Source organism: Cupressus sempervirens, chromosome 6 (genome assembly GCF_028749045.1).
Source record: "Cupressus sempervirens isolate cs-2001-9-10 chromosome 6, ASM2874904v1, whole genome shotgun sequence".
In the NCBI taxonomy this organism is placed as follows: Eukaryota; Viridiplantae; Streptophyta; class Pinopsida; order Cupressales; family Cupressaceae; genus Cupressus; species Cupressus sempervirens.
Genome location: NC_143123.1, coordinates 398,401,298 through 398,429,108, shown reverse-complemented (window position 1 = coordinate 398,429,108; position 27,811 = coordinate 398,401,298). Strand labels below are relative to the sequence as shown.

Genomic DNA, 27,811 nt, shown 5'->3' with positions numbered 1-27,811 from the left:
AATGGAACCTTACACAAAAGAGAGCATGATGGTGAGACGGCTGGCAACTATTATACGACAATGTCTTTGACATAATTGCAAAGGCAACTGAAATGCGATCAAACCTCCGAAACAAGCATAAGACAAAATGAAGAACTGCAACATACTCCTCAAGCTGGAGATATCATCGTTGTCATATTTTGAGGAACCTGAGCACAAAGCTGAAGTTAAGCAAGAAATACCAGATCAACAACATAACCAATGCAGGTAAGATGATGTTTCCTGAAGCTATCAAACATTAACACTCCCTCTTAAAAAAAATATATATCATGTACAGATTTTCATGTCTTAGAATCTCTCAATGTGACAAACAGAACAGCTACATCCATATGTGTAAACAACAAACCTTTATCACGTTTTTTGTTAACATGATATCATCTCAATATGGCAATCACCACAGCTACTCCCAAAGTGTGAATAAACACAAGTACTAAGTCATGAAGTCTCTCACATGACATCCACCATGGCTACTCCTAGAGGACAGATCCACCATGGCTATTCTAAGAGGGTGGACTAGGGGCTTTCACCTCAAACTTCTATCACAGAGAAGAATGCATTAACAAGGGTTTGCACCTCAAACTTATCTCACATAGAAGAATGCATTAACAACATGAGATAAGAATTACTGAAGCCGAGACTCTCTCACAGCAAGAGTATCATTATCCACAATACCAAGCTTACCTCGAAAATAGGATAATGTCAAACTACGAATTGACTTGGTGAGAATGTTCAATGTCTTCTCATCTGTACGGATGTACTTGAGCTCAACTGATTTTCATAGAACCATATCTCTCAAATAATGATACTTGACTTCTACATACTTGGTTCTATCATGAAGACAAGATTAACTGAATGCTTCACACACCTTTGATTGTCACAAAGAATCATAGTAGGTTCCAAAGGCTTTCCGAACAATCCCGCAAGAAGCTTTCAGAGCCACATTGCTTCTCTTGTTGCAACAAACTTTGCAACATATTTAGCATTACTGTACTCTGAGTCACACATGATTGTTTTCTTATTGCACCAAGAAATCATTGTTGAACTTAGGTTGAAACGACAACTGGAAGTGCTCTTCCTGTCAGGGACACACCCTTGCCCAATCAAAATCAAAAAAGCATTGCAAGTTTAGACCTTCATAAGAAATATATTTCAGACCATATCCCACTGTACCAAGCATATATTGCAAAATATTTTTGGATGCAACAAGATGAATTATCAAGGTTCACACATGAACTGACCTAGTGTCTTAACAGCATAACATATATCATGCCTAGTATTAACCAATAATAATCCAATCAATTGACTATACATAGTGGGATCAACTATCTCTGAATTGGCTGCAACTTCATCCAACTTTTTCAAATTTGCTTCCATTGTAGGTGACATGGACTTGCAGTCTAACATACAAAATCTATTCAAAATATCAACATATATCCCTTAACTCAGGATAATCTCATTTGGTCTTTGCCACACTTATAATCCAAGGAAGTGGTGCATAAGACCAAGATCTTTCATCCCGAATTCAAAAGCTTACTCTTTCTTACATTTAGCAATGAGGTTTTCCTCCCCAGTGAGAAACAAATCATCAACATAAAAAGCTAGAACTAAAGCTTTATCATCAATTACTTTAAAATACAAATTTGGATTTGCATCATTTTGTAGAAAGCCCAAGATTAATAACTAATGATCAATTCTTTTATACCATGCACACGGAGTTTGCTTAAGGCTATATAAAGCCTTTTTCAATCTACACACATGATTCCTTCTCATAAATCAAAAACCCTCTTGTTGCTCAATTTTAATACTTCTTGATCTGCACTATTCAAAGAACATCGTCTTCACATCCATTTGATGTAGTTTGCATCCTTTTACTGTTGCAACAAAAATGATAGTTCTGTTGAAGTTTACCATGCTACAAGAGCAAAAGTCTCCTTGTAATCTATACCTTCTTTTTGGAAAAACCCTCTAGCTACAAATCTAGATTTATATTTTTCAACACTTCCATCAACTACATGTTTAATTTTGAAGAGTCGCTTTGAACAAACAACAGAATTACCATTGGTCTAGGAGCAATATCCCAGACATCATTCTTGATTATGAATTGGTGTTCCTCCATCATGGCATCCCTCCATACTTGTTGAGAAGCCTCCTCAAAACTTGAAGGCTCGGATTCAATGATATGACTCATCAAAGCAACATATCCTGCAAACTGATGAAGTCTCTTATTTACTCTTAAGGTGCCATATTGAGCTGCATATTTTTCAGCCTCTTACATAGTATGCCTGGCCCACAAAGGTCTCTTCTTGTCAAATGAAATCTTACTTAGACCAGCAATGGAATCTATAAGATCAATAGAATCAATATGATCTTCTAACTTAGGACTTTCCCTTTGAATCTTAGGAGAATCAAGGACAGCAATATCTATATGTTGACAGAGCTCAAGATCTTCTCTATAAATTTCCATATTAGTCTCTTTAGATCTTTTGCAAGCTCCATCTTCTTCAAAAGATACATTTCTCCTTTCGACCCAAAATCTATACCCTATAATCTTTTGATGATTTTTTGTAACCAACAAAAATACCCTTTTTTCCTCAAGGTTCTAACTTAGACCTTTTATCTTTTGGAACAGGAATCTACACTAGACACCCAGAAATTCTAAGATGGCACCTGTGGGTGCTTCTTCAAGATTCATATTGTCTATAATTTGATGTACACTACAATTTTGAACATAAACTATTGTCCTACAAGCTTATGCGCATAAAAACTTTGAAGGCCTTCATCATGGACCATGGCTTTCACTGACTCAACAATAGACCTGTTCTTTCTTTCTGCAAAATTCTTTCTTTCATGAAATATGGGTCAATGAGTTTGACTCAAAAACTACACAGTTAAATCCTAATAGCAATATCGCAATTTGACTTGCTGTAGAAAATATATCCTAGTTATCAATGTCACTTTCCTTTATTTCAAAAAAGTGGCAAAATTATTTGAAAAGTCAATTTATATATTAAAGGAAAGTACTTTTACTTATTATTTAAATTAAACATTAAAGTTAATATTTTATTAACTTTAATATTTAATATTTATTTTGAATCCCCTTCACCGGATCACCGGAAATTGAGAACTGATCCTGCAGATGGTCACCAGGATGTCTGCAACTAACGGGCCAACTACCCTGCTGATAGGGCAATCCCTAGAAAAAAGCCAATATTCAGGAAGAGTCTGAAATGGAGACACTACAGCTTGAGGTGGATTCCAAACAGTTTCAAGATGACTTTCTAATCCATACTGCAGAATGCTATTGGTTTCTACTGGTTGAGCTTATGCGCTTCATCTGTCTTTGTTATTTATTCAAGTTTAGTACAATTCAACTGCCTCAATTTTAAACAATTTTTTTGAGATTCCTCTATTAAAGTCACTAGTTAATTTTTATTGTATTTTCTAATAAAGAATTGCCTAAGACAGAACAATGTGCTTCTTAGGTATTAACAGACGCAATTTTACAAACCTTGGGCAATGGAACCTTTCAAATCACCATTTGAACTTAAGAAAGTTTATAGGCATATTTCCTGTACTTTCCATCTGCCTTGCATTTACTCCTTCTTTCATTTTTATTAGTAATTATTGATCTAGTTTTATTGCAGCTCCCCGGGCAATTTCTTACCCTTTTCTCTCTCTTGTAAACAAATGTACTTATGAGTCTCAAAGCCCACAGTAAATCATTTACAAACATTATTATAATTTATTTATTTATTGCAGGACTGTATAAGGATTTTCTTTTGCCTCTTTGGAAATTAAATTCCCCGATAATCATGGGGATTATACCTGCCTTAGCTTTGATTAAAATCCCCAACATTCCGACGAATTTCTGAACTTCCATTCTGCAGATCTTATGCCATGTACAGGCCCAACTTTACAAACCTAATGAGCTAATTGTTTCATTCCAAAAAATTGTGCGATTCTCTGTAATTTTCCTTGTGTGAATTATTTGCAAATGTTTTTTCTCAGGTATGTCCTCTTAAATCCCTGAACCACTGATGGCAATGGATATTTCACTTGATTTTCTGGATGATGGGAAATTTTTGTATACCATTATTTATGCAGTAGAAGTAGAAATGCCAACACAGATCAGCAATCTAAGGCCTGGTAAACATAACCTAAATTCAACACAAAACTCGCAGCAACATTGGCAACCAATCAAATTGTTAAGCATAGATTAAACTTGAGAATCCTAAATGTAAATATGACGTAAAATAAGAAAACCAAGTCAACCTTCTAAAACATCATGAGACCAGAAATAAGTCAAAAAGCATAATATACCATGATAACAAAAACGTTATCCTGAAAAAAATTCCAATTGGATTCTTATAATCATCCATAAGACATTAGTTTTCTAATGCGTTCAAGCAGATCATTAAAATAAATATCAGCCAGAGAAGTTTTCGCTTCAGCCCATTTCCATATATCAGTTGGATGTAAACCGTAGCTATCTAACAGCAAACTTTGCAAATGTATATATATGGGTACAAAATAATCAATCGCGTAAATAAATTTAAAATATCCATCATCCTAAAAACAAGAATGCAATTACAGTGAGGAATTATTTATAGCATTAAAAATTAATGCTGTGCATATAAAAGATAATGCATAACATATAACCTGATCTTCTGGATGCAGTCTGGCTTGCTCACGTGTTGTTGCATCAAAATCTAGATGATTAACTATCATTGCATTACCAGCCTTTTTCCTTAACAATTGTTGTGTTTGATGCCAGACACCTGACTTGTGAAGATAAGAACCAGCATACCATCCTTTTATCTGCAAACTATAATGGTCAATTTTAAGAAACCATATGTGATGCAAGCACAACATACTAGTGTTTTTTTAGAGCCATACAGACATTTATATATAGATTTTTTAAGAGAGAAGCAGAAGATTTTATTTTAAATTTGTTTTAAAAATGCATTGCTTAGAAACAGTTAGAAAACTGGCTTTCACCATGCCACTAAGATGACCCTGATCAGAGACAGAAAAATAAATTAGAGAAAACTTTAAATGACGGACTAGACTAAGAAATTGTACAACATTGTAAAAGAAGAACACCAAAGACAATCATGAACTGAAAGGTTTTCACTAAAAAAATACAATATTGAATTCATATAAGAACTACAGAAGATCACAATTAACAATTATAACAGTTGTATAAATCAAACTTTTAACATTCCACTAGCCTGAACCTGCTCAGTGAAACAAAAATAATTTATAATTAGAGAATTAAATGATGGACTAGACTAAGAAATCGCATAACATTTAACAAGCAGAACAGCAAAGACAGACATGACCTTACAGGATTGCACCAATAAATTAGAAGAATTAGATTCATACGAGTAATGTGGAAAATCACATTTAGATATGATACCAGTTTACATTCATAGTAAATTAAGTAAAGCTTTAGTTATGTTCTTCCATATCATGCAACCGGCTACATATTTTTAAACCACTTGACTAAGAAATAAATTTAGAGAAGTGTAATTAAACGCAAAGAGGCAATATAATTCAAATTCGTCAACACTATAGAGAAGCAAGTTTAACCCATTGATAGGCATACAGGATACAGATGAATAAAAATATTATGATGACAAATGGTTAGTCAGATACAGTTTTCCTTAATGGATAAGAAATAGTGATATTTATCATCAAGCCTCCCCGTTTCAGAGAAATGACTACATCAACAGAAATTATTACAAATACAGCATTACCAGCCAACAAATATGGCACTCTTCTTTGGTATTGAAAATGGGCTATTTTAACAGATATAACCCCAAGACTTGTAGAAATGTCGGGATTACTTTGTGATATTGTATTATAAAACATTATAAACATTACATATATGCAAAAAATCTGCTATACAATAGAAAGGCAACCAACAACAATCAACAGTGAGCACAAAATTAAATGACGGAAACTATTTTTAGTATGTCTCCTATGCAATATGCATGTCTCTAGCATTCACTGACATAAGACACTAATGAGCAACCCTTCATGTATCATGGAACTAATATATATAGGAAAGAACAATCTCAAAAGGAAAAAGGAGGATTTCAGTTCATTATATCTTCTATTATCATTCCTTCAATTTGTTTATTCATTGACCATGCATATATATCTGAAGAAATATTAGACCATGATTACTCTTAAATCTATACTTCCACTACACTTGGCAAGCATTTTTTCCAATACCCTGAAGTAGTAGACTATCCTATGCAAGAAGACATAGGACCAAAAAAAATATGCACATCATGAGCTAAATGTACAATGAGGGCAATAACCTGAACTGCTCAAACCTATATATGAAGATGATGAGAAAGTGATGCTACCCTTCCCTACAAATTCCTTTAATCCCACTGAAGTTGTCACTTGTTGCAGTTAACTACGTTAATGACCTTTGAAATCTCTGGCTTAGTTTCTTTTTATAGGCATACCCAAATGTCTGTGAAAAAGAGAAGATGCTTGAGCTCGCGCTTATTTATTCAGGTCTTCAAACTTTTCCAATCCTTGTGTCAATCTTGCATTTTCAGTTGTTGGATGACCAAGATGTTCTAGAATCATTATTGTTTTCATCCCTTATTTGAGTATAATTTATGTGCATCAGAATTTTGGTTATCCGTTCTTCTAATGGTGATATTTACTATTAAAATTTGGCAGTCATTTATTACAAATCTTGTGTTTCTCTTTCAAATACCACTCCAACAAATCAAACTTTATCACCAAATGCACTCCATCACATTCCAATGATATAAATATTTTTGTGCCCATAACTCACCCACAGGGTTAGCAAAATCATTTCTAAATTTATCTCCCACATCATTCTGCAGCCTACCACACTATAATTTCTATGATTATCAACCTGGGTATAACTTGCAGGATATGCTTGTAGGAAAGTGTTTGTTAGTATTTTCTTTTAGAGATTTGTGATCCATAATTACGTAGACACTCTCACCCTAACCACTAGATACCAAAGACTCACACCCTGATGCCTACTACTCATCTTCCCTACAAGATATGCATCACCAGGACTGTTCATTGGCATTTCCAACAATCAATGTACTCATCCCACAAATATGCCCCAAAATTGAGCTAAAATCCTATAAAGTTTCCAACAAAGACATAATAATTACATTCGTTCTCCCCTAAAAATGCTGATAATTATGTGACAAGAATGAAAGAAACAAAGAAAACACAGAGGCACCAAATTTTATAATTTTGGCATGAACTTTATGAATCTTTTGGTAGTACATAGATTTCTTGTGAAATCCTCAGCATTACTGGCAAAAGGGAAAAGATAAAGAAAGCCCAAGGGGCATGTGACTGCAAACTATCTGATTTAACTGTGATAGAAAAGAAGGGTGCTCCATGGTACTAGCTTGAAGTAAAAATCTTACAATCTTCATAAAACATTGAAAATTCATTAATTTACAGCTTTATTTTTTCTATTCCTAAATACTAAGTTACCGATTCGGATGTGAATTCCAAAGAGAATTCCGGAAGTGGATACGAGATACAGGAGTGTTTTTTTTTTTTTTGGATGCGGATGCGAGAGGAAACATATATATATATAAGAATGCAAGAAATATACAAAAACAAATCATTTGATAGTATGACCATATTACTTCACTCTTCATCAAGATATTTCAAAATTCATATGATATATCATATATCAATATGTGTTTGTCCAACATTAGAGCTTAGTCTTAGACAATAAGCTCAAATAGGTTATGTTCCAAAATGAGTTGTGAATGCCTTAAAATTCACCTATAGGGTTGTTTTAGGGTTTCATAGGAAAAAAATAACCTAAAAAATCAATTTAGGCACATGCATAATAGGGAACTTAAGTTGTCTTTGAGTTTTTCTTTACATTATTGGTTGTTAGGCCTATGGGTGCTGCTTGGTGCTTCCGGAAGCCCTATGGAAGCTAGCAGGAAGCTAGCCACAGGCTTCCGGATATGTGTGGAAGCCAGACGAATGCTTGGTGCTTCCAAAAGCCCTGTGGAAGCTGGTAGGAAGCCAACCACAAGCTTCCGAATACGTGTGGAAGCCTGTGGTTGGCTTCCTGCCAGCTTCCACAGGGCTTCTGGAAGCACCAAGCATCCATCTGCTTCGGATGCAAAAGCATGTCCTATGCAAGAAGAATCGATATTTGAACCTAAATATCCCTATACAGTATTCTTCAACATGGCTTTCTTGTTTCAATAGCCATCTCCTATCTCCAACAAATCCCATGCACAATTATAACTAAAAAATTAAATCCCTATTCATTTAAGTACATATTGTGTTAATCTAATCAATGTTGAAAACTTCTTTTTTTAAACGAAGTATTTCATCCACAATTTTAGGTTCTCAACTTTTGGAGACTATTTTCTTATAATGAACAACAATGAGGAAGTTTTTATGTTGTGTTTGTTCTTATATCAATGGTTGTGCATAATACTTGGGGATAATTTTTATTGTATATTTTATATATGGTTTACTTATAATTCTTCGTTATGAGAATAATACCTGCATTTCTAGAGCTTTGATCCCACATGAACATTAAAAATTAAAGTAGAGCCCAAGGCTCAAACACAGGAAATGAACAACCGTCTTCAACATTGATTCATTAATATAAGTTTTTCCACTATGACAAAAAATCATAGTGCCTTTTATAATGATCCCTTTAAGGATCTTACGTTGTTTGTTCTAAATTTCCCAATTAGGGTTTGAAATATGCTTGGGGATGACAACTTGCGATTTTTCAACCTAAGGGCCCGTTTGGCTGCAAGAATTGCCAAATGCGGCATTCATCTATGTTGGAATAAGCTCTTTTCTAGTATTCATGCACTCTTAAAATAAGTTCTGGAATATCATTTGGATCTGTTTAGTTGACCTGGAAGACGAGTCGAAATATGCATATTCTATGTTTGGTTGCAACAATTGAAATAGGAATTGGAATAAGTTTTGTTTTAAAATTTTAATAATTTAAATTTTTTTCACTTTGGTAATATTTTGAATAAGACAGATTTTTTATTTTAAAAAACTGATTTTTTTATTATTTTTTTAAAAAGCCAAATTATTTTAATTAGCCTTTATTTTATTTTTTAATTGACTTTATAAGTGGAAGATATACCACAACCTTTGAACTTCATCAAAATTCAAAGGACATATTATAGTGTATGTTATAAATTTAATTCTAAATTAAATCAAATTATTTTAACGAGTATAAGATCAAAACTAAAAATATTTTATTTTTAAATATATTAAAGAAAATAAAAAATACAAATAAGTTGAGATCATTGATATGATATTTAAATGATCTGTCAAAATAGTTTTAATTATAAGACTAAACATAAGATTTATTTATAAAGATAATTTTATGAAAGTTTAGAAAAGATATCAAATCTGATATTAGTCTTTTTTGTCATTTAAAAAAAATACATATTAAACGTTAAATAATGTTGACCTAGTTTATATCTTATGATGAATGGAGAAAATAGTCCAAAAATGCATTTTGAGTGACAAAATACAATCAAGCGGCAAAGTCACGAAAATAACAACCCATCAAATTTAGTTTATTAAAAATTGGAATAAAAATAATCTATTCTTATTCCAATTTTTTTTAGGAATTCCGCTATGCTCATTTTGGGGTCAAATTAGGATAGGTGAATTCTAAATCCAATTTTGTGTTTTGCAACAAACGTCAAATTGGCGAATGCAAGTATTTAGATTTTCCTATTCCCGCCCAATTCCTATAACCAAACGGGGCCTAAGAGAATGCTTGTTCCCAATAATTATCATACATCATTATCCATTTAAATCATAATTAGAAACAATACATGCTTAGGCCTCACGTCTTTAATCGTCTGCTAATCCCTAACCCTAACACAGGCAATGAAATTACTGTTCTCGGGGATGGAAACAGTCTACTTGAGGCTCGCTCATGGTTCTTACTCATTTTGGGACTCTTTTCCTCCGTGTTGCTGAATTACTCCTCTCCCTTCACAAACTCCCTATCCCCTTAGTTTTACCAGAGAGCAATTAAGGAATTGACTTAACATATATTACTATCTTCATATCACAAATAGAAGTATTGAAGATAATTGAATCACATTACTAAGCATCTAAAGCAAGTAATGAATAGTTCATAATTCATTTGATGGTTAACATATTTTAATATTTAAACCTAGATTTCTTACATCTCACCTAAACTCAACCCTAATGAAATCGTGGATTTACTTGTTGTGCAGCGCTTAACACCAATACATTCTCTGGATTTACCCCACCTCTCCCTACACAACACCAACTATAACTTTTGGGTCTATGGAAGCTAACAAAAAATAAGTGTAACATGGGGACGTGCACTTGGGTCTACACCCCCTCCTCCCAAATCGGGAGTTGGGACATCCCCGAGACGAATACACCACGCAACACGCACCCCTAGCAACAGTGGAACTACAATCGCCCCGCAATTATCCCCATCCAAAACTCGGGTACGTTAGTGCGGGGGTCACAGTGCAAGGGGACTACATCCCTCGACTGCACCCGAGATGAGACAGGCTGTGGCTGGAAATGGAAGTCCCAAAAGTAAAAAATTTAGTTTTATTTTTTGAATTATTTTCCCTATTTAACTCTGACTATGTAGGTTGCATATAGGGCCCTCTAAGTCTTCAAAAGGCCCATATACGTCACTTGGCATTCCCTTTTTGGCAGCAGCTGAGAGAAAAGTGAGAAGAAGACTTTGAAAGAACTTGGAGAATGATTTTGCAAGTGATTGCAAGATCAAGAGGAGCAAGAAGATTCAATCTTGCAAGTGATTCCTCAAGCACAAAGTAGATTCTAACTTTTTTTATTTTAGCATTTCCTTTATTTCAGATTTTTATTCTCATTTCTTGCAAAAAAAATCAAAAACTATATGTTCAAATTTGTCATTAGAATGCATTGTTTGAGTTTGACTTTGGAATTTTAAATCGTTAAGATTTATGTTGGAGGTTTTTTTTAGTTGTTGAAATTATAACTTTGAATGCATTAAGTCATTAAATCATTATTTTTGGTTATTAAGTTAGGCTGAAACTTATTTCAATTTCTACACTAGGTTGAAAGTAGATATAATGTTTTTTTTATTTTAATAATTAGGCTGAAATCTATGATTTTGTAAAATGCAATATATAAATGGCCTATGGTCAATGTGTAGAAGACATGGAAATGCATGAAAAAAGTCAACGTGTCAGTTTATCATAGTATGAGCCTGAGCATGATGCTGCTTTAGAGGCAAATTTCAAGCCTCCTTATGGTGCACCAAGAGCACCTTCTATTGATTGTCCCTCTGAGAGGTTGGTACCATTTGCTAAGGGTCCTTTTAATCCAGAATCTCCTCTAAAACGATTTGTTATCAGACTGTCACTTCCTACAACTACAGGTGACACGTACATGAAAACAGTTATGTATTTTTTGTGGTGTAGAATGGCATGGCAGAATTACTTAAGGTAATTCACACCTTCTCTTTTGAACTGGGTATGGTGTGAGTTCCTGCAAATTCCTTAGAAATGCTGACAATGTGAAGTATAAAATTGAAAAAAAAAAACTGTGGGGCATTCCTGATGATAGTGCAGTTCCAGTGCTTAAACCTTTGGCTGGTAGGCAACAGGTTCAGGCTATTCCGCAGTTACAGGGGCAGCGAGATACTTCTACACGTATCTTGCATCAGAGAGCAAGGACATGTTCAAAATTGACTTCCATTCCTTCATCCATTCATAGTTCAGCAGGGGCAGCAGCAAGGGAAAAAGCAAGGCAGAAAGTTCTAGTACAAATAACCCCATTACTGATTTATTTAATATGCACGTAAAGGATCAGCAAGATCATGCCATTAGTATATTATTTTTGCCCATGGCATCCCATTGCATCGTACTCGATCACCTTACTATAGGAAGATGATGTCGATTGTGCAAAGGACGGAAGGTCGTCATTTGTACAGTACCTTGCGTATCATAGATCACAAGACACAAGTACAAAGAGATCCCAACGGCACAATGGGATGTAGCAATAGAGGATCCATTTCAAATTGATGACGATGAGGCTGCAACATACATCGATGCAGAGCTAGCTGGTGTTCCTTTGACGGACCTTGATGAGGAGGATATTGAGTCCAGTAGTTCAAGTGATGAGGACTTTGGCTTGGGGGATGATTAGTCATTAGAGGCATCTCATTGTTACACTTTCACATGGTTTTAGATTTTGACATTTGTAGAACTTTGCACTGACTTAAATATTGACCATGATTCATTATATCACACTACTCTCGTTAATGTAATCACAATTAACTTTATGATATATAATATTTCATATTTGAACAATATTTGATCATTTATATGAATCATCAATCATATCAATATGTTACTATTTTGAATGTTCAATGGTTCTTCGTGTTGCAATTTGGTTATGTTCAAATATATTGCATTTGGTGTGTTATACTGAAACATCTTTTCATAATTAGCATTTTAAGTTATGTATGTATAGTATGCAGCGCAAAAATTGAGGCCCCTTTTTCCCCACACCCAAAACTCATCCCGATGGACCACCATGCTGGTGTTTCACTATAAAAAATAGGCTACTGATATATTACTATAGAATGTATTATCACAATATATACACATGTATAAACATAGTATACACATACATATATAGATTAATTCAGATTTTATTATTATTTATGTACATAACTATAGTATATATGTGTGTATATACCTCTTTATTATTATTCAGCTCCATATATTTATTTATTTTTTACATACCTCTTGGCTTACCATACATATATTTATTATAACATTATTATTCTTACTTTGATTCTCATTCCCTTCATGAAGTGTAACTTATGCCACTATAATTTCTTTTATGTCTTGTCTATTTCCCATATGTTTCTTGATTTCTTGAGGATTTTTATATATCATTTATATACTCAACAAACCCTTAATAACAGTTGTAGATTCTTTCTGAAGAGTCATCTCTATTGAAAACAAACAAAACTAAATTCAATATACTCTAAGCAAGTCGTACCACCTTGCAACTAAGCATTTCACACATGATTTCGTACATATTAATCATTCATAGTTATTTACTTCTTATAATGACACGACTTATAATTGCTACCCATATTGTCTTATCACTGCCTTGTTTATTAACTACTATTTGGTTATTTAATTTCATGTTGAGTTGTCCAAATTATATGGAACTAGTCTTTGACTTGGGATCCTTGTCTTTTATTACAATCGATCTCCAAGGATTTAGTTATTGGAAGACATGTATTCTACAAGCTTTAATATCACTTTTGATCTACCTCTTTAGAACACTCTAATATTCCATGCAATGATCTAATGCCCCTAAGAAATGACGAGACTCTACGTATAATGACGATCTAAAATATTTCTAATGACAAACTAAGAATTATATTATTGTTACTTTGTAATCTTCATTAATCATTAATTTGGAATACTAAATTATTAATTTGATTATTAAGAATAATATTAATAATATAATAATTTCAAATACTACTAATTAGAGTATTATTATGTCTTGATTGATATTAAACCATAGGTTAATATTAATATCAATAATATCTACTCATTTACTAATTACATATTTATTTCTAATATTTAATTGATATCATTGATTAATATATTTAGATAGGGAATCAAATATATATTTATATTTGAAAAATATATATATATATTGAATTTAGAAATATATTTATATTAATTATGGCTCATGACATATTTCTTTGCAACTGCTCAACGGGGCGATTAGAGCAGAAATACCCCAAATCTTCAAAAGCTAGCCCTCCAAAAACTATCTCAACCTTGTAACACTTTTAGATATGATCTACAAAAAAATGATAGAAATGTACCTCAATGACCTTGTAGGGTTATACTCACGCAAACATTTACTTATACACAAAAAAATGTGTACTGTTACTCAACAACCAATTGGCTGGAATGAGACTAATCCAAATAGCAATTGGACTACATGGAATGAGGACATCCCCAGTTTTAACGAAAATAAGATTGTTGTTCTTTGGAGGGAAGCAAAACGTGTAGCACAAGCAACATTTGTTGGTGGTATTGCTATCAAGATTCAACTATGTAGTTTTTGAGTAAGCCAAAGAAGTTATTGCCTTCTAGTTGAATGGTAGACTCGCAACATTCAAGTGTAAAGGATGTGTCACAATTGAGTTCAAGTAGCACCCAAGCTCTCACTAGGATGCATAGGAAAAAGAGAAACCTAAAATGGTTGTAACTAGTATTGATATGTTGTTTTACGATGAATTTCAAACATCATATCATACTTATCAATTGCTATTTTTGCATATTGATGAAATCTTGTGCTCTTATGGATTCAAACCTAATAGAAAACATGTTCCAAAATTTTGCAGACATATTTAATAAGTAATATGACTATGTTTTGCATGAAAAATAAGTTATTTTAAGCAGTTCCATTTATTTTAAGTTAATCTTTTGTTGATTCACCGAGTTTGAATCAAAATATGGCTTGTTGAGTGTTGAAGTTGGTAGTTGCGATAGAGATCTTTATCTTTGCTATTATAAAATGGAAATATGCCTATTATGACCATTATGGTCACCTTTGGCTGAAAGAGATATTTGTGAGAAACTTTAAGTCAATATTATATAAAAGGTCGTGTTATACATCATGCAAAGAGGCATGCATATGGAAATGTAAAGTGTTAATGTGTGGAAATATCAAGGGTCTTAATTTTGACTTTTGAGACTCAAAAAGACCTTTGTGTGTAAGATGAAGAATCCTATGCAATCTATTTATACGATTGCTTGGTACATTGTAAAATAAGTCAAGTGAAAGTCTTCTACTTGAACATTTTTATTATCTATAAAAGAGAAATTTTGCTGGTGTGGCTGGATTTTTTTCCCTTCAAATTGAAGGGTTTTCCTAGGATAAAAGTTGTGTTCTTTATTTCTAGTTTTGTTCTTCCTTTGTGTTGTTATTAATTATGTTTTGGGTATAACTTAACATGGTATGAAAGCCAGGTTGATAATAGCTCATAGAAGTATGTTGAAATGTTTTTGTCTTGTTGGGTTCAATATTGTTGTAATGTTTTTATCACCTTCATCAAGCAATCAATCTATTCTTCAAGTGGATAGTTGTTCTGTATTGTTATCTAAGAACTTATTTCTGGGGTATACACCGTTCTAGCTGCAATGCTGGTCATTTAGAGCAGGACACAGGTTACTGGTCTTCATAAATCACATCTGTTTGTTTGTAATGGGGATGCCAGCAAACTCAAAAGTGGTAGAACATCATTGAAGCTCAATCAATCATAAGAAAAGGTTGGAATGAATGAGCAAACTAATAGGAGATTACGTGAGAGAATAATGGATTTCCTTTAACAAAGAGATAAGTATTCTATGGTCATTGTTCTTGTATAGATCATAAATTGTGTTTTGGATATTTAAGAAAAGGTAGATTTTATCTCTCTTGATTGCATTATGTTGGCAAGAGGCTGCAATATCAGAGTATGGTCATCTATTTTTGTGTGCCTGCATAGCTCTTGAGGCTATTACAACAATATGTGCATATGTTTTACAATCCTCAGATTTATTAAAGGATATAATAGTGACTGAAAAAGGAATAACCTTGTTCCAGATTTGCGTGAATGATGGAGTTACTAGCTAACTCGTTTTAATAGATCATTATATTTCTAATCATGCCTTTGTGTTACACAGTTCAGCTTTGGAGGCCTGAGGTGTTCCTTCAGAAGCTAAGCTAATAGGGTGCAACAAAGAAGCAATGAGATGAATATTGCCTTGGTGATAAAAAAATTCAGCTTCAGAGGGAGATTATGTGACAGAGGGAGATGTCCAACCCTTTGCAAGTTTATGCATTAGTGAGCAATCTTATTGTGGTGATTAAAGTTGTCTCTGCTGAGAGGGAGTCTCTGTTAAGAGAAAATCTTGATTATTAAAATTGCCCCCTGCTGAGAGGGAGTCTCAGTTAAGAGAACATCTCAGTTATTAAAGTTGTCCCTGCTGAGAAGGAGTCCCTATTAAGAGAAAATCTCAGTTGTCCCTGCTGAGAGGGAATCTCTGCTAAGAGAAGTTTATGTCCCTGCTAAGAGATTTATCTTTCAGAAAAGGATAAAAATTGGATTAAGTTTGGTATAAATAAATTTTGGGAAAAAAACCTTGATTAAATTTAACTACTATAAAATTATAATTTGAAAGATAAATCCACAAAATTTGGATCCTGTTTTGAGCAGCAGTTGAAACAATTCATTGGTGAGGCTGCCACAAAGGTCGAAATCCTGCCGGGCCATTGTGCTCGTAGACATTGAGTCAACGGTAGCAATGTTGTGAGGTCTACACACCATCGCCCCATTGCAAATGGAGACCCTCTCTTTTTTCTTTAGCAGTAGGCATAAATGCACTGAGGTGGTCTTAGCTGGTCTTAGTTGGAAGCAGTTTTCAAGTCTCTGAGTTGAGGAAGTGCGTTTGAGCAATTTTGACCTACCAAGAAATCAAGTTTGTTACAGATAGAGAAGAAGTAGGGCTAAGCAGGTCAAGGGGGTGGAATTGAAACCAGCGGTTTTTTGATGAAATGACCTAGAACCATGTGAAAATTCTTGTTGTAGCTTCAATTTGACCTTAGAAAGTTAGGAAAGACTATGGAAGGTAACATTGTTAAAGGCGTGTTAAATCCTAAAATTTTGTTAAGCCTGGAATTTTTTGAAAACCCCCTAAATCTATAATCTTTATTATAACTCCTATGAAGGTGAAACCTATCTCAAACATCCTGATAGAATTATACAAATAAAATATAAATAAGATAAAATGTAACTTAAATGTTATATTTATATTAATTCTCTCACCTCCTGAACTGGAAAATTGACTAAGACTAGAAGAAGAGAGCAAGACATGGCAGAATTACTCTCAGCCCAAGAATTCTACCAAGAAACTCCTCTCCTAAAATTTCTGCCCAAAGAGAAGAACAAATTTGATAAGGATCAAGAGCCCAAGTTTTGAGGATGAAAAAATTGATGATCAACGTAGTGAAAATGATGAGATTTTAAAAGGAACAAGGAGATTGTCGGACACAGCATGCAGCTAGCAAAGTTACTCTAATCAGAGGAATTCCACCCAAGGATATTCCTCCAAAGAAGAAATCTCCGCCCAAACCAAATTTATTGGTGCAATTAAACCTCCAAGTTGTGGAGTAAGGAATTCAGGAAGGAAGGGGTCAAAAGTTTGGAGATTGTGTGTATGTTAAAATGAAGTCAGAATTAAAGAGCAAGATGATGAGATGAGCATTCAAGGGTGACTATTTGGGGATAAGTTCAATTGCATAAAGTATGGTCAGAATTCCTTTGATTAGAAAAAATTCGCCCATGGTAATTCCTCAACTGTAGGAATTTCTGCCTGTGAATTTTGGGCATCTACTATGGATGCAAGCATCTGAATTCCAAAGTAACACCAAGGCAAGCCTTTAAATTCCTCTAAATCTGAAAGTTCTGCCTCCCTAAAACAGAGTTCTTGACCAAATCAAATTGATCATAAGGGGTTCAAGGTTGAAATAGGGAGTGAAGCTATGAATTAAGGAAGAGATCCAATCAAGAGGATGTGATAATCATTGGTGGAATTCCACCCAAGGTTTTCCCTCCAAGAATGGGTGATTTTGAATTTAAAAGTTTTGAATTTCCTTTCCTTTATTCAAATCGGCTTGCAGGGCCTAAAACAATTTAAATAAATAAATTTCATTGGCCAAAGTTCAAGGTCAGCTCTCTTGGGGGGCCCATCGCCTATATTAGCAAGGTCATTCCAATTGATTTTGACGTCAAAGAAACAGTCTTTCCACTGCTCTGTAGACACAGGATTGCAGCCAAGAGCAGCAATTCTTATCAGCTCAAGGCAGTGAATTTGTCTTCATAGGGCAGCAGACTCTTTCATATGGTGGTGGATTAACTTTAGGAGCAGCAAATCAACATAAAGGAAGAACAAACATTTTCGAAATTCTTAACTGCCACAAGCAAGTTTTGCTCCAAAATAACAGAGATGAGGTGGGGAAGAGAGTGAAAATTGGGCATATTGCTCAAGAAAACTTACTTATTTTCCAGATTTTAACATAATTTTATCTCAAAATCTGCAAGAGAACGAAAGAATTGCCTCTTAAATTCGAAGAAATCTAAGAGAAAATCTTTCTTTCTGAATGTTAATGTGATTTTATTTCATGGAATCTTCATATTCTTTTTTTTGTGAATGCTTATCAATTTCATGAGCTTCATGCAATTTATTTCTTGGTTTTGTAAGGTGATCATTGAAGGAGGAGAGGCTAGGAAAGCTAGCAGGCAAGCAGGTATCCAAGACTTCAAGATCAAGGAGTACAAATGAGAAGAAGTTCCGTGTCAAGATGCACAAATAAATGTAACCTACAAATAAAATGCTATGGACACACATGTTGTAATAGTTTAGAATGTAGTTTCTACCAAGCCTTTATAATGGGAACTATTCAATGAAGCATTTTGAGATAGAACAATGCAATTATTAAGAATTAATTGGTGAAGTTTCTTCAAGAATATCAGATGTAAAAATCTACACATTTTCTAGCCCTGCCAGTAGATCCAAAAACATTAATTCCTATCAAAATCTGCCCTAGTGAAATAGTTTATTTAAGAGCCCATGTTGTACTACAATCATGCAACATGGATGCACTAGAAGAATAAAGAATGCAGTCTTACAGGTCAAACAGAAGTTAAAAATCCTAAATAAGGGAAACTGAAAAACACCTTTTTGTCCAATTCAACTGCCTTGTATGCAAGACCTTCTAGCCATTGAACAATTCTAAGGCATAATTGAGCCGTGGGATCGTTCATGACAAAGTCACAAGCCTCCTGTTGAGAAGTCGATGGACACTACAACAAGAAATCAAGCTTAAGCAACTCACGAATCCAAAAACCCAAAAATCCAGATCAACTGGAAAGATACAAATTGCAGAAATATTATTCATTATTTGCACAGCTTTAAGAGGATTTAAGATAAAGCAGATAGTAGGTTTTTCAAATGGATTACCACAATGATATCCTCCAAGTTATCTTCGGTACCTGCAACAATCATGACATTAAATTTTGAGAATCTCTTATAATAATGAAATATATAAACCTACACTTACTAAGATGTACACAGAAAAGGGCATTATTGTTAAAATCTCGACAGAAGAGTAACTGCCACCCATTTGCATGAGATAAGACCATATTGGAAATTAAATTTCGAGAAATATACAATCCTAGGTAACGATTATAATTTATGAAATTCTATCTATATTCTGCATTGAAATATATTTACATGTATGAATGTTCTTGTGTATCACAAGTGCAAAATTATATTCCAAACATGACCTGAAAACAGAGCATCCTAAAATGTGCATTTGGTGAAAGAAATAAACTAGATGTGACGATCATTTATTGGCCTATCCATAATGATATTATGCATCACTATAACAAGATTTAAAAAATGAGCTCGTAATCAATGCTGATGAAGAAAATATCACTTAGAGATTCATCCACAACTGTGATCCAGAACAGATTGACTTGTCGATGTGACTATTACCTCCATTGTTACTGTTAATATATGGAGAATTCCTTGCATAAAAATAACAATAGGATTAGCATATAACATAGAAAAAGCACAAATGAATGTGCCTTCAAAAAAGAGAAAGAACCAAATGAAGAAAGAGCATATTTGTCTCACATGTCAAAACGATTGGACACTTGATCATATTTGTGGAATTGATGATGGAAAAGTTATATTGCAGCCAAGTAAAGGTGAACACATAGAGACGGATGTAAATGGTACCCTGATTCATGAGAAGCGAGCTGAAACAAATACACCGGATTTTTGATCATGCTGGAATCAAACAAGATGATAATTACCAACTAGCTAAGGATGATATTATGGAGGAAGAATCACTTGCTACAAATGAGAGGTAGGCTGATCTTTTTGTTTGTGATCTTGAAATCATTATAGATAAATCCTGTAGTGAGATAAATTCTGCTCAAGACTCTTGGAGTGAGCAGATTTTTGTCCCTCCTTTTCTTCATGAAGAATGCATTAGAACTTGTTGTCAAATTGCTGATAAAGAACATACATCTTCTTATGACAAAGAATACCTTGAACATGATGTCAAAACAACAGCTTTAACCATGCAATCAAACCAACCCAATAAAGAAGAGGCAAACAAGGCATATACTCAAGAGGTATCATGAGTCACAATGGCATAGAGCGTGTTGATTTAAGGCTTAACAATGATGAATCACAAGAAGGTGAAGACAGATCAGAAATTTTATTGTCTGGCCGCCCAAGTCACTATGATGAGTTCGACGAAAGATCTTAAGCATGGTAAGATCCTGAGGATGAATCAGAAAATTCATTACACGAGGATGATTTTGGTCATATAGGCCATTTGAATCACATAAACTGAAGAGCCAGTTGAAAGTCACTGATGATATGATAGTTGTAGCCTTAGTACATTATGATGACAATCAGAACATTATTGAAAACCTCTATAGGAAGGCTCAAAATGAGAGGAGAGCATGTAATGTGATTTAATTTTACAAACTTGCAGGTGGTCAAAGTGGCTTTGGAATATATGATTTTTGATTTGTGTTTGCTTTCAGACAAGGGTCAAATCTTAAAGATTGATGAAGTATATACTAAATATTGAAGGAAAAGGATGATGAGGATAATAAGCTCATCAGGGAGCTTAACAGTACAGAGAGACATTGGAGAATACACAGCCTGCTCTTAGAGAAGAAAAAATTCTGACTCTGATCACTAATCAATACAGGGAGCAAGAGAACAGAGGAAGGACTGAGTTTTCAATGAAGTGATTAAAGAACTTGACAACATGCAACAGACATATGAATCGGAGAGCTGTCCCAAAAAATGAAGTAATAAATTTCAGGATTGGCCAAAACTTTAGTATGAGTTGAGAGTAAAGGATAATATTTAGGCTATTGACATTCTCTATTTGATGTGATTTCTGATTGGATATTTTATAATCCACTCTTCGAGTTGGATGATACTCCAGTAATGAGACTAGAAGTGATTGCAGGATTTGAAACCCAGTTGCAGTTTCTAGTGATGAGTTTTGCTCACAAGATTGGAGTACTGGATTGATTTCTAAAGTTACTGCTGCTGCCCACTCTTTGACCAGCTTACACATGGGTTCGGATTCTGGTCTACAGGTGAGATGGATGGATACTTTGGTTCAGCAGATGAGTGATTCCTGGTTAAGGGTGGATGGTAGGTATGATTTGATCAGGGGAGACAGTATTTCAGCCACTTTCTTACTCATGATTCATATGTACTCAGTGGCATCTCAGATTGGTTACTATTGTACTAGTTTTTTTGCACCATTGAGTTTCACCTCAGCCTTTACAAAGTTTGATTTTTACACAACCGGCTAAGGAAGGGCCGATATGTTCTATTGAGTGCCTATGATGAGACTTGTGCACTTCCAGGGGAGATCATTTGTAGTTAAAGATTTGTTCAGCGGTGATTGCTCCTTAAGACACTACTATCTCCTCATATTTGACTCTTATGACAGCGTGATAATTTGGGATCCTGGCATCAGCATCGGCATGTTAGATGCATTCGTTCGGAAGGATTGTGATAATTGTCTTCACAACTTCGAGCATGGTATTATTTATATCAGAGTAACATGGCGAATTGGCGGAGTAGCATTTGTAATGTCACTACTTCTAGCTCAAGGAATGACTGCTGGAACCTGTGATAGACCGTTAGTCCATGATAAAAATATACACATTAAAATTCTAGAACATGTTAGAATTAATGAATTAATTAAATGACAACTAAATACTAAACCTTACTAACCCTCCTAATCCTTCGGAAGTAACTCTCCTTGGATTACCTAACCCTCTAATGAGAACTAGTTCTCAATTAGGCAATCGTCATGTGAAGAGTGCCTCCCTAAGGCCTTTGGGATCTCTAGTAATGATTATGCTCGTTACTACACTATTTGGTAGATATCCCACCTCTAACCAAGTCCCTTGTCTCTAACATATGCATATGATTAACCACTACAATATATATTTTCTCTAAGAGATTTCCTTTAGATCTCTCTCTGGGATTCCAATCCCGACAATCATTTCCGAATGTCCTCTAATCTCTGAGTTCTCTTTTAGAGAAACTAGACATCCATAATGGATGCCCTCAACCAAGATTAACTTGGCCCTTATCATATATAAATTATTTGATAAAAAGGTAGATATAACACACCTCCATGTCGCCCCTGAGATTATACTGAATTCTCAATGATCTTATTTTGATTTGTGTCTCTCTTCTTTATATTATCTTCTTAGTTCAGAATTTAATTCTTATCAGAATAATGGACTTTCATAAATAATGATCAGTCCCCTGATGGTCTCTATTTACTGTAGCTAATTCCTTTCTGTCTCCAATTCCTATACTTGCTACTGAAGGTACTGAGTTTATAATAGCAATACTGCTATCTTTTATCGTACCTATATTCTGTGATGTGGATATATATTTCTGTTCCGATGCATACATGTATCCCTGTCCTCTCTAATATTATTCTCTCTTATTTATTAGTGCTCTGAGCACTATGGATAATACTGCGTCTATACTTGACCGGCTTGCCACGCTATGACAAGTGTCTTACTCCTTTTGTTGCATTCGCTGCTTCTCGTTATCCTTCTCCACACGTTTCCTTAGTTAAATAATTTACAGTTGGAAGATGTCTTTTGAATCCTTTGTTTCCTTTCTAACATCCTATCCACTCTACCTGTGACATGGATATTCTATCCTTTGTTTGTGATTTTCAACTGCTGGTGTGTAAAGCTGATGGTGATGATTCTGAAGGTATTGTGCTTTTGTATTATTATGTCCTTAGCTTTATTGCTGTCTATCCACATTGGCAGGCTTGGGACCAAATACTATGTTTTTGTTTATTCTCCATTCTACATGACATTCCTTCGCTTACCAAGATTTGTCCTTGATGTGAGATAACCCTGTATAATGACATCACTATGGTCAGAAATCCTCTGTCGATTCTACTCACTATTATGCTGTGTATAAGTTTTTTATTTATTTTCTTTTGGTTTGATTCTGAAACTTTTCCTCCACAATGTCTCTGCTTAGCGTTGTCCACCATCTTTAAGGAAGCTTGTTTATTGTTTCAGAGTTGTTCAACCCTTTTCCTTGCTTGAATGGACCACATAGATATGAAGTAAAATAATAAAATGTTTGATCGTTCCGAGATCTCTGCTCGAAAGTTCAGAGCTTCCCATCTACAGTGTGTTCCTCATACTCTCTTTATATTTCACATTGAACTTGCTTTGATACCGTATTAAGAATATGATCATGCCTCTTTGCCTCTTCGTTTATGGATTTGATATATATATGTTGAAGATCCAAATGTTGCTTCTTTTGGATATCTAAGAGGCGTGTCCTTAAGCTTATGTCATAATCATTGATAGATTTAATATTGTTAATATTTTTTTTTAGCTTTACCAAAATCTTATTATATAGTTTCTTTTGTTAAGGTTGTAGCTTCTGCCAGATTGTTTTTTATATGAGATACCTTGTTGATGGTAAATCATTTTTAATAAATATCTTATATATATAATATTTATTATATATGTAAACAGTAATATAATATATATTATATATTATACATTATATATTATTATATAATATTATAATAATATATTACATATATGGTTAACATATTAATATTATACATATGTTTAAGATGAGTTACATATATGGTTATTTATATTACTAAAATATTAATATGTTAAGTAGTGGTTTTTAACCGTAGAGACATGTTTGTTCATGAGACATGTGTCCCCCTCTCATATTTATAAGTCTTCATTTGCATTTGGAACACAATCAATACAATGGCAATTGTTAGTACATTTGCAGCAATCCTAAAATTAACATGGTATCAGAGCCAACTGCAAATGTAATCAAAAATAGCCATAGAGTAATACAATGTAAGAAAGGAACACACAAAAAGATGGGATTCAAAAACAAAAAAAGAAAGAAAGAAGGAAGCATACTTACCATCTCAAGCATCAAATAAAAAGACAGAGTAAACAATAACTGAACTATTGGAAATAATAGTTTCCTGCCCAGAGCTTACCTGACCACAGAGAAGGTCAACGCCAATAGAGCAAGTAGAAATATACATGGCTGGAGTTAGCAGATAAAATAAATAATTATCCAGATAGATGTCTCCCATGTCTTCTTAATAGTTTCCTCAAGCAAGCGATACAATCAATCATAGTTGTAGAACCAAATACTAATCAAAGGTAGACTTTGTAACATTATCAATTCTGGAAGACAAGGACCAGTCATCGTGGCAACCCCAACAAGAAGTGCAAAAAAAAAACCCTCCCAATCATCAAACAATTGGAAGAGAAACCATATTTTTATGGTTGGATCATAGAAACATTTCATTGATTGGGCCAAAAGATGCAAGTAACACTTTCTGAAGGAGTTTATGACTGTCATAAGAATACATTTGCCGCATCAAACAATTAGAATAATTACATTGAACGTGAACTCATTCAATTATTAAGGAAGACCTCCAACCAAAGGCGTATGGAATGTATTTGACAAAATATGTGTGAGGAGACATCCTTTCTAGGTGGAGACATAATTTTCTGAACATTTTAAGAGAAAATTTGGAGAGGGAACTCTTTCTAGGATACCCCGTGATTTGATATAGCGTGAAGTGCTCTGTTCTTCGTTAACAATTAGGTTTGCATTGTCACCAGTCCACTCAATTATGTGTGTCAAAGGGAAAGAGTAAGTTTAGGTATATCTTTATGAGGCCTTTTTCACAATAGATTTCCTTAATTAGAGCTTTCCTATTGTCCCTCGCATACACCTCGCAAACTTCATCAATGAACGTCAAACACCTCTGATGTATGTTCCTAAGTTGGGAACTCCAAATTTCACCATACATTTTAGGACTTGAACGAATAAGAGTCCACTAAATTGCTCATCGAAGGATCCTTCTTCGCCTAATAAGTTATGCTTTAAGGTCTCCAATTGTCTTGTGGCAATGCTCCCGCTTTTGTCACACTTGCATCTGCGTTGTAGATTCATATCTCTTTTGTAGTATTGGCATGGGAATTCCACATATTTATCACAATTGTATTCCATGGTGGGAATGTTATTTGTTACCAAAACTGTCAGCTGAAGTCGAAGAGATCTGGGAGGGAACTCTCTTCTTCAATGCGTGGTTTCGCTAAATTGAATGCCATTTTTGGTATATGTTAAATTTTGTGAACTCTTTGTGAAATAAGCCATTAGGGAAGTCTACGATTTTAGAAGATTAATTTGTGATATGAAAAATAATTGGGTAACCATTATTTTAAAATTTGGAGGTTGCACGCAAGTGATTAACATTTTAGATGTGATGAGGTTTATCTCCTTGTTATTTAATTGTCAAGATTTTGTGGGCCAAGAAATTTGTAGTTGGTACATAATTTTAAAAAATAACATTTCGGAAGGGATGTCACAAACGAATGCTTGATTGGTTGATTCAAAAATTTGGAAGACAGGCAATGACATATCAAGGCAATGCTAATGATTACAAAGAAATCATTGGAGAAGCAGTGATGCATAAAAGGAGTGGGAACTTTACATTGTGGGGGGTGGATAATTACCTTAACCAATGTTTCATTCCCCATGGGAGGCATTTTTTAGGTGATAAGCCTTTACTGGATTCATTAATATCAAGGATGTTGATGTACACATAAGTATTTATTATTCTTTGAGTATTACATTTATCTACTCATTGTATTCTCTCTTAAATTTTATTTCCATATGTATTGCAAAAAGCCTTGATCTTTTCCTTTATGGTTGAGGAAATTCTTGCAGGAAAAAAAGGTTGGTACTTTACACATGATACCAAATATTGTGCAATCAAGAATTCATTAGTCAATTGATGATCATAATAAAATAAGGATCTTGAATATCTTTATTGATTGAGATTATGAGTATCCCTCTACATTAAGAGGGAGTATGACATTTCTTCGAAGGCAACACAGGAGCTTACAAGATTAATACTCGAAGGGAGTCTAAATATACATGTGTGTGACTGCATGATTTTGATGGGCCTACTCTCAAGTGCATCATGAGGAAGTATTGACTTATCACAAGAAAATCAAAAGATTGATATAAGATTCAGAGTGAGTTTGATAGGCATCCTTGGGTGAAGAGGGTTTTTGACAAAGTAACTACATGACCTAACTTCCTAGGATCATTGTTTAGGAGAAATTATGAGATGCAATTCTTTGTGGATGATATCTTCTCTATTAGAAGAAGTTCTAAGTGAAATTCCTTGTAATGTGCTCTCCTCTATTAGAGAAGTCTGAGGTGAAAATCCTTGTTCCACCCTCTAGTAGTAGCTATGGTGGTTCATGGTGGATATCATGTAAGTTACCACATGATGTTGTTATGATATGTAATGAAAGGTGACAATCTTTCATTGACATATATAAACAGAAGGCAACCATTGTAAGGTGACGATCTTATAAATGGTAGACCTGTTATCATGACAGACTTCATTAAATTGTTCTCCCAAAGTGTTGGAAATCATGATAACGAACAAATAGAAGGTAACCATTAAAAGGTGGAGATCTTATAAATGGTAGACCTGTTATGATGGTTCTTTGGGCCAGATTTTGCCGAACACCATGATAATCAACTTGTTACGGTTCTTTGGACTGGATCTTGTCGAACACCCTGACATGGTTACTACTATAGACCACACTTAAGGTGGTGTTTTAAAGTTATGGAAATTGCTTCAATTGTGTGTTATGAAAGGTGAGAAATTTAGCCCCATAGTGAAATGAATATCATACTAAAATGATATCTCTTCATATTCTTGAGAGCATAACGTGTTCTATAAATCTTCCCTAGCTAAGAGGGAGAGTGAAGGTTGTAGCTTCTGTCAAATTGTTTTTTATATGAGATACTTTGTTGATGGCAAATTATCTTTAATAAATATCTTATATATATAATATATGTTATAAATTATTATATAATATTATAATAAGATATTACATATATGGTTAACATATTAATATTACATATACGCTTAAGATGAGCTATATATATGGTTATTTATATTACTACTATATTAATATGTTAACCAGTGATGTTTAACCGTAGAGACATGTCTTCATTTGACATGTCTCCCCCTCTCATATTTATAAGTCTTCATTTGTGTTTTGGACACAATCAATACAAAGGCAATTGTTAGATCATCTGCCGCGATCCTAAAATTAACATCTTTTACTTTATTTATTTATTGTTTGCGTAAATTATAAGAACTATAATTCTATTATTTTACTAAAAAATTTGTAGGCTTATTTTGTTCTATGTTGCTATCTATTCAATGATTATCTCTCCAATAAGGGTAGTCATTTATATGTATTTTGTTTCCTCTCATTAATCTTATTCGATTTAGAGATGATCTTTTAAGAGACTCAAAATTATTTTATTGTAACTTAGTCTCTTTAGAGATTTTATTTTATCATATTTTATTATTTATTTATTTATATTTTAATTAATATGTGTTGTTCAAATATTTCTTTTGTAATTAGTATAAATTATTTGTTTTTACCCTATATTAGGATAGGGATATCACAGCATTCTCGAGGTTGATA

The 27,811-nt window shown here is 33.9% G+C and overlaps 1 protein-coding gene across 3 annotated transcripts in view; it reads right to left on the bottom strand.

Moving 5' to 3' along the window:
• Positions 1–27,811, bottom strand: part of LOC149552741 (nuclear pore complex protein) — a 245,634-nt gene that overhangs the window by 136,523 nt on the left and 81,300 nt on the right. For all 3 annotated transcript variants that reach the window (XM_089788287.1, XM_089788288.1, XM_089788286.1), the window contains exons 6-8: positions 19,155–19,186; positions 18,872–18,997; positions 4,699–4,857 (exon numbers count right to left, since the gene is read on the bottom strand). In XM_089788287.1, coding sequence (XP_089644413.1) covers positions 4,699–4,857; positions 18,872–18,997; positions 19,155–19,186 — 317 coding nt within the window. The remainder of the gene's footprint in view (positions 1–4,698; positions 4,858–18,871; positions 18,998–19,154; positions 19,187–27,811) is intronic.